Below are 9,115 nucleotides of genomic sequence, written 5' to 3' on the forward strand. Positions count from 1 at the left end.
ACACCCCTCAAGGGATATATCCGTAATTTTATAAAGAATAAGAGTGTTTATAGAATTAGGCATAATTTGGGACAGGTGAAATGCCACTCCACATATGAAATAAAGTATATTATACAAACTGTGAAGGATCAACAGGATTTGACATATCATATTAAAAAGCATGGTAAAGATTGAGGATGGCTTGTCAATATGGGGTCATAGACTATAAATAATATTTGTAACAATTAATTAATTTTTTTTTAATTAATAAAATATTTATATTTATAATTAATGATTAAAAGTTATACAAATAATAACAAGTATTAAAAAAAATATTTTAGCTTGATATCATGGACTGCATTTGCAACTCTAACAAAAAAAATTAAAGTCATGAACTATGTCCACAACTTACTCTAAAATTGTTATTAAGAAAAAGGTTTTATTTATATTAATTATTCTTTTTGGTGGGGGGATAAAATAAAAGGATTAATACACTTCCCTCCTCTGAGGTCTCATATAATTACACGTAAATTTCTTATGATTTGAAAAATTACATCTTACACCTCTAGATTTTGCTCCAATTATTTTTGTTAATATCAGTAAATTTAATAAATTTTGACTAATAGATAGACAGATTTGGTGTAGTTAAACATAAATTTCATATGATTTGAAATTTACATTTTGCATTCCTGAATTTTGCTTACGTTTTTTTTGTTAATATCAACAAATTTATGTAAAATTTGACTAAAAAATGAATTTAATTATCAGACAAAAACAAACCTCAAAATATTAGATATAATTTCTTAAATTACAAAAAGATATGTGTAATATTAGCAAAGCTGGAGTGTAATTATCCAGGGGTAGGAGAGATATGTATGTTTGAAAAATGAGTAGAGAAAGTAGGGGGAAGGAGAAGTGGAAAAGTGAAAGAAAAGCAATAATGAGGGGGGAAGGTGTAAATCCCAAGGCCCCCTCCAATTTTTATTTGATTGAAAATCGCTTTCAGGGACGTGACCACCAAATCCAAACAGAAAGAGTCAAAACTAATAATAATACCAAAAGAGATGAGAGAGAGAGAGAGAGAGGATAGCAACCCCAACATACATTAGAATAATTAATGAAAGCAATTATCGGCGCTAAATCTGCAGAGTCACCCCAATATCTTGTATTTATATAAAGACAGGAAACGAAATGGAAGATTGACGTAACGTAACCCCACTCCCCACACTCTCACTCTCACTCCTCTAAACGGAATATTATTATTAATTCATGCAACAATAGACTATATAGAGAGATGAGCAGACGTGTCACCACCTCTCCCTGTCTCATTCATCTCAGACAATAATAATATCTTCATCCACACCAAACACTATATTCATTCTCTTCTTTTTCTATTCTATCCCATACATAAATAATCACTTGACAATTATTGTAATGACGACCACCACCACCAACCACCAACCACCCTTCTTCTATTCTATTCTCTATTCCTTTCAAGAGCGAAATGTACTGCTAGTAGTAGTAGTTGTTGAACAAAATATTATATTTCTTCTTCAAAATACATATAAATTAATTATGCCACATTAAAATATACCCACTAACTTTTGGAACATTCTATTCTACATATATACACGGACATTGAAACTCCACCACTACATACATGCATCTCACCAATCAAACAACCACATACATGCATACATCATACAGTCAGGAACCTACACTTTTCAGTTTTAAACCAAAGACAAACGGGATTTTAACAAACCTCAATTTCATCCTTTCCCCCAATTAAAAGAAAGAAACAAGAAAAAAAAGAGAAAAACAACCAAAACTAGAGCTATTTGCATTTGAAAATGGCTAAAAAGGGAGGAGCAGCTTGTTAAAACCAAATCTAAAAAAACAATCACTGCAAGACACGGATTTTAAGGATAGAGAGGGATGGGAATAGATAGCAGAAATTATATAACAGTCACACCCCCATATACAGCTCCAATCTGGGATAGAAACCTTCTTCTTCAGTGCGTCTCATCGTCCGTCTGCTGATGTAAATGAATCTGCAAACCCAGATGGCCGAGTCGGTATGCTAGTCTGAGTGTTGTCGCTGCTTCCCAGGTAGGAAGACGAAGCATCCATTCCACTCATTCCTTCGAGGGCTTGCCATTTCTTGAGCGCTTGAGGTAACGTCATATCATAATCAATTCCATACAAGTCTTCTGGATCAGCAGGTTCTGATGGTTTCCAGAGCTCAGCCAGAGAAGAAAGAACATTCACTGCGTGCCCCATATCAGGACGTTGAAAAGGTTCTCTAGCAGTGCAGTGGCCAGCCAGCTCGGCAACGGTGCTCAGACTAGCAAGTGTTTCTTTGTTAAGGTCTATGGCTGGATCAATCGCTTTGGGGAACGCATCTTTATTGATCAGCATGCGGCGAAACCATGGCACCAGATGCTGGCTATCTTCTGGCAATGTCTCGTCCAGAGCTTTTCTTCCAGTGATCATCTCCATCAGAATAACTCCGAAGCTGAAGACGTCGATCTTAGTACTCACTCTGCCCGTCACTGTCCAATTATGCACAGGAATAAACATACTTCAATTTGACATGCAACCGTTTTCAAACAAATCAAGCAAAAGCAAAAGTCTAAACATGGGAAACTGATACTTCAAAGTCAACTTAGAAAGCTACGAAAGAAAATGGCTGCAAGAAAACAAATGACGCACATGTAAAACACAGGTCGCATGATACGATGATTGGTTGCTCTTCCTGAAAATCCATTAAGAGGCAAAAGTCACATTTTAATTTGCTGGATCATGGATGTAGATCATTGCACAGAGAGATGCCAATATCTTCTAGCCCTCATACAGAAAAAACCTGATCTTATATTAGGTAGTTGCTGTAATCATAATTATTAAAAGAATCAAACTGAAAGAGGAAGTTGTTTCCAATAATCGTTAATTTTTGTATCCATTTTTACAGTTGCCAGTCAGGTTTTAGAACCAGAATCTTCAACTCCAAATAGAAATAGATATGAATTTCGTCTCTTGGTGTCACAAATTCAAATCAAATGTGGGATATACAAAGGAAAAGCTAGCGAGATTTAGAAGCAAATAACAACATTGACAGGTTTATGGCCATCTACACAGGAAAGAAATAGTTCAGACGGGTGTACCAGATATAAAAAAACTCCTTGGTGATGCAAAAAGGTTGAAACATATAAAAGAAAATTTTCCGCACAGAAACTAAGGAAATTATGTAGAACATACAGACCATATGAATCTACAAGAAAACAATTACCAAAGAGATAAAGTTACCTGCATATTCTGGTGCTAGATAGCCAAATGTTCCGGCCAACCTAGTAGCAACTGAAGCTTTCCCATCAGGAGCAAGCCGGACAAGTCCAAAATCTGCAACTTTAGCCCTCATATCATCTCCAAGAAGAATGTTTGATGGTTTAAGATCCCTATGAATAAAACTCTGCTGAGCCAAACCATGGAGGTATTCAACACCTCTAGCAACATCCAGTGCAATAATTAGCCTCCTCGTCCATTCCAGGGGCTTCAACCCTTCTTCCTTCCAGTGAAACAGGAACCTACTAAGTGTCCCCTGAGGCATGTACTCATAGACAAGCAGCCTCTCATTTCCATCTAAGCAATAACCCAAAAGAGCAACCAAATGTCTATGTCGAACTTTAGTGAGGACAGCAATCTCAGATTTGAACTCGTCTAAACCCTTCTCACTCATCACACCAGATTCCATCCTCTTAACCGCAATCTTAGTCCCATCATGTAACTCCCCCTTATAAACAGTTCCAAATCCACCTCTTCCCAGTACGTTCTCTGCACTGAAATCATTTGTCACACTTCTCAGAACTTGGATAGAAATCACCATATTACCTGCCTCAACAATATGAATGTCATTTTGCCCATTGCTCCCATTACTAGAGCTTCCGGTTGTCCCACCATTGGCGCTTGAACCAGCAATAGTGATCTTAACAGTATCATCAGACCCCGAGAGGCGAGGATGTATGACCATTGTATTAGGAGACTTAACTTTCCTATTCTGCTTGCGTTTATAAAGGCAGAAGACCAATCCCCCAGCAGCAAGAAAAGCACAAACTCCACCAACTGCTGAGCCTACAATCACCCCTTTCGAAGATTTTTTCCCATGGCTATTTCCTGATCCATCACCACCAGGTGAATTCCCATCTCCTCCGTGCCTCGTCGGAGGTGGGGTATCTTTCCCAATATTCACATTTCCATCAGTCTTCACATTCACAGTACTCTGGAATGGTGGAACTTTTCCGTAAATTTCATTATTTGAAATGTCCAACAGAACAAGGTTGGGCAGATTGGTTAGCTCATTCGGAATTTTTCCAGACAAGTAATTATTCGACAAAACCAATCTCTGCAGCGATGTGATCTGTGAAAAACTCGGGGAGATCGTCCCAACAAGTCCCATTCCATTAAAATTTACCACAGTGATGTTACCATTGCTACAGGTGATCCCCCTCCATGAATTAGTACAGGGATCGTTTCCTTTCCAATTCTCAGCAAATGAAGTTGGATAACCTACATCCCGCGCCACATCAAGCAAAATATTTACTCGTGGATCACATTCCAACCCAGGAACAGATAAACAAAAACTGTTAAGGCCTGCCATATCCACCTGTATTGAGCCACTGAATTTGGGAGTTTTCCCTTGCAACATATTATTCGTTAAATTGACCACCTTAAGCGATTTCAATCCCACCAAAGAGTCAGGCACTGGACCCGTCAAACTATTGTCCCTTAAGCTTAAATCCTGCAACTGAGTTAAGGCCGATAAATCCGGTATGGGCCCAGAGAATGAATTTCCATGCAACCAAACCACAGCTAATTGAGTCATATTCTGCAGAACAGCAATAGAACCATTCAATCTTGAACTACTCTTCTGACCATTGAGCCACAAGGACTGTATAGAAGAGCCAGCAAATGATGACGGCAACGGGCCCTCGAGATTATTGTACGATAAACGCAAAACAGTCAAGCTTGGGAATTTATCGGACCCGAAAATATCCGGCATAGGCCCGGTAATGTTAGTTGAGGTTGCTGAAAACGCTTGCAAGGTGGTGGCACTCTTAAGACCATCCGGAATAACCCAGGAGCTAAAGGGATTGTAATCCAAGGTCATACTTTGTAACGAGGTCAACCCATCGAAAAAATCCGGAGGAATGGAGGTAAAATTGTTTCGACTAAGGATGACGGACTGAAGCGAGCTCAACCCGGAGAAGCTCGGGACCGGCCCGCCGAGGTGGTTGTCTTGGACTTCAAAAACTTGTAGAGAACTGAGTTTGTTAAGGGTCGAGGGAAGAGAGCCCTGGAGGTTCTGATTCTTGATTTGGATCCGGGTCACCCGCCCGTCCCTGGAGCATTGAACATATTTCCAGTTGCAAGGGTTCGCGTCGCCCCACCCGAGTTGAATCGGCGCGTTCAGGCTTTTCTTCAACTCCTGCATAACCGCCGCATCACCGGATTGGGAACGGCCAACGGTCGCTAAAAGCGAACACAAGGCGAGAAAAAACAACCCTGACGCCATTCAAAAGAAAACCCCCCAACAGAACAAATCCTCCTCCTCCTCCTCCCTTGTTTCCAGAAGGGAATTCCAAAACTTTCGGGGTTCCCAACGAAAATTCTGAGACGTGTCCGGGCTAAAATCTTGGCGCTACACAGAGGAGAGAACGAGGGGGAAGGAAAACACGTATGCACGTACAGACGAGAAACGTATAGGCGGATTTGTGTCCTCGTCTGCGTTATATCATTACGGGGGAGGAATTGGGGAGAATTTCGTAAAAGGGAGAACAAAAGCGGCTGGGAAAGGAAAAAAACAAACGACAGAGGGAGAAGGGAAAAGAAAAGCAGTAGTGTGTGTAGTGTGTGTTTTCTCTCTCCATAAAAGGGATGAGAGAGAGTGCGTGCGTTTGGAGAGGAGGGAAAAATGAAAGGATTACAGTTGGCACATGCGTGTGGGGACCACCATTTTCTTTTTTAGTTTTTTTATTTTTGTCTAAAATTCGGCAAAAATTTTGTGTGGTGGTGGGACCCCCTTTTTAATTCTAATTTAAAATTAATATTACCATTTTAACTTTGATTAATTAATAATTGTTGTAAAAATGGTAAAAAATTTACACTGCATATTTATGGCGTTTTGACAACTTGTCTTGGTATATTTACAGCTCATAAAATTCTTGAAAACCCCACTGCTTTATGAATTATTATAAATACTGATATTACCGTATATGATTTATTATTGGTAATTTATTTGGATAAATATTTGTTTGGGTGGTGTTACGTCACTTACGATTTCAACGGGATGTTTTCTTATCTTTGGATTTTACTATTTTGATGGGACTTCTATTTATGATCGGATCTTATTGGATTTTGGATTCTAAATTCACGTGGTGATTACTACTAATAATGTTGATGTCATTATATTCTTATGTTGTCCAATAATTTTACAAATTATTGCTTATTTTGGTTAATATGTATAAGAGTGACGTAACATGACCTAAATTTTAATGGAATATTCTCATTTACTATTGTAAATTAAGATTAATTAGTTTTTTTTTTCTTCTGAAATCGAGTATGTAATTAACCAATATACTCATTAATAGACTCGTGATCCACTACCCTGTTTTTGGAATTTCTTTTTTTTTTTAATTATATTGTTTTCTTTTCTTCTCTTTCTAACCATACTGAATTATGAATATTCAAAAACATTTTCATCTAAATAATTTACGATTTATTATTTACAAGTTTTCTCATAAGGGGTTTTATTTTTTTGTAAGTGATAATTACATATATAATTATATCGCCATCTTGATAAATTAAATAATATATCATTCAACAATATAAAATAATAAATAAATCATAACAGTTCATATGAAATGAGATAAATATTATATAAAAAATAAAATAAATAATCAAATGTTGGACCAAATTCAAACGCATGACCAAATTGATTATTCTAAAATTTTGTACTATCAATTTGAGTAATGATTACTTTCCTTTTGAATAGTGTGAGTAGTGAATACTACCTACATGGATTTATGGGTATTTTAAGTATGTATTTAATGTTATGGTAAATTAAAACAACTGACATTATTATATAATAATGAGATATCAAAACAATAAATATGTATATTTGTAAAAATTATTTATTTTTATCTAAACTATATACCTTTTATAATATCAAATATCTTTATGTTACATTTGTTTAAAGGGAATGAAATCTAACACAAAATATGCAATTCCTAGGAATTTAATTCTCGAAAATTCTCAATTTCAAGTGTTTGGGTAGCAAATCTTTATAAAATAATCGACATTTAGTATCTCTAATATTTATTTTCGTTTAATAAATAAATATATATATTAGGTCAAATTTATCGAATTTATCGATATAAATAAAATCAGATAAAATTTTGTATTTGTCCCCGATTAACTTATTACTGATTTATTGCATATCAATAAATCTTTTCATGACCAAATTACTCTTACACATCTTCAAACGTTAATGCATGTAAGGAGATATATTTTCACCGTTATAAGGATAGTGTAAACAGAAAAAAATTGCTTGACTCGCAATAAGTCAATAACAAGTCAATTGAGGTTAAATATCAAATCTTTTTTTTTTTTTGTTAATACAAACAAATTCAGTGAATTTTGACTAATAAATAGACCTATAAATGCAAACTCCTGGGTAATAAATGTAATTACTCAAATTATAAAAAATTTATATATAATTACACCAAACATATTTTTTGTTTCATGATTAAAATTCATCTTAGAAAACTATACCAATGAATTATAGTTTATGTTTACCGAAAAAATAAAATAAAATCTTATATGTGTTTTTAAATAGGCTAAAAACTATCTATAATTTTTTGAACGTAGCTTAATTCCTCCTCTCTCTGTTAAATGTCGCTAAGGGCATTATTTTATTTTATTTTTTTTACCAAGAGATTGACTTATGTCCTTATATATTATAATTATTTTTTATTTTAATGATCGTTGGATCTTTTTATATGATATAAGAATCGTTATGTCTACAAATTAATTTACTGTTAGATTTTAATTTTTTTTAAGATAATAAGGACTTGGTTTAATAAATTTTAAATATATATTATAAAAAGTAAATATTATTTTAAATAATAATTAAATAATATTAATATCCACCCAGCACAGGAGTTCAAGGGTGATGCGCCCACGTCGTATTTGGGCGACGATGGCAGTCAAATTGCCACTGGAGGACGCAACTATTGCCACATGGTAGATCGTCGTTGCTTGGATTTAAAAAATATTTAAATTTTTATTTTTATTTAGTTTCTTTAAAAATAAGAAAATTAACATAAAGTATTAAATCTTAATTTTTGATACTTACCAATGTCTAACAAAGCAAGCTCAGCTAAAAACAAAATTATTTAATTTTTTTAGGAGGGGTGAAAATGCCAAAAAAATTACTAAAAATAAGTAAATCTGACCAAGGTCATTTTAACAAAATACAAGGGTATTTTTGTCAATTAAAGGCCATAAAAAGGTCAAAAGATAAAGTCTAAATGCACTATTTTCGTTTAACACTGAATTTATTAAAATATAGGGGATTTTTAGTCTATTTCAAAATACAGGAAGGGGGAGCGTTTAGCTATTTCATGAAAAATTTTAATTAATGGAACCAAAAGTTTAAGTTTTACCGAATATCAGACAAAATATTCAGTTTGGTATTCGGTTATTTATTTATTTTTATTTTGGTATTTGGTTTGATTTTAATATGTGTGTCTGTTAACTAAACCGAATATTGAATTTTTAAATATATATATATATATTATATAAATGTGATAAAAAACATAATGTATAAATATTAAATATCTCTGCATTTATTTGTATATTTAATTAATTACACTTAGTGATTAAAAAATAATTTATAACTAACAAATTAACATTATATTATTTTTTTATTTTTTAAAAAAAAAAAGTCGGTACAAAATCAAATTGAATCGAAATATGTTTTATTTTTATCAGACAGAACTGAATATTTTGAGTCCGTACTTAGCGTATAGAATTTTGGATTTGATTCGAATAATCTAAATGAACAGCCTTGAAAAGTATGGAT

General features: G+C 34.3%; 1 protein-coding gene across 3 annotated transcripts; it reads right to left on the reverse strand.

Moving 5' to 3' along the window:
- Positions 1-1,646: 1,646 nt before the first annotated feature.
- LOC105156175 (receptor protein kinase TMK1) lies at positions 1,647-5,905 on the reverse strand. Of its 3 annotated transcripts, XM_011072244.3 has the most exons (3): positions 3,283-5,905; positions 2,692-2,734; positions 2,435-2,531 (listed from the first exon to the last, which is right to left on the reverse strand). In XM_011072244.3, exons 1-3 carry the CDS (start codon positions 5,543-5,545, stop codon positions 2,510-2,512), a joined length of 2,328 nt encoding a protein of 775 aa, XP_011070546.1. In that variant the 5' UTR covers positions 5,546-5,905; the 3' UTR covers positions 2,435-2,509. The 3 variants fall into 3 exon arrangements, with proteins under 3 accessions (XP_011070545.1, XP_011070546.1, XP_088733852.1); XM_011072243.3 differs by lacking the exon at positions 2,692-2,734 and having other exon boundaries at positions 1,647-2,531; positions 3,283-5,900; XM_088877726.1 differs by lacking the exon at positions 2,435-2,531 and having other exon boundaries at positions 2,728-2,842.
- Between the last annotated feature and the right edge of the window lie 3,210 nt (positions 5,906-9,115).

This window comes from Sesamum indicum, linkage group LG2 (assembly GCF_026168435.1).
Source record: "Sesamum indicum cultivar Baizhima isolate 11 linkage group LG2, ASM2616843v1, whole genome shotgun sequence".
Taxonomy (NCBI): Eukaryota; Viridiplantae; Streptophyta; class Magnoliopsida; order Lamiales; family Pedaliaceae; genus Sesamum; species Sesamum indicum.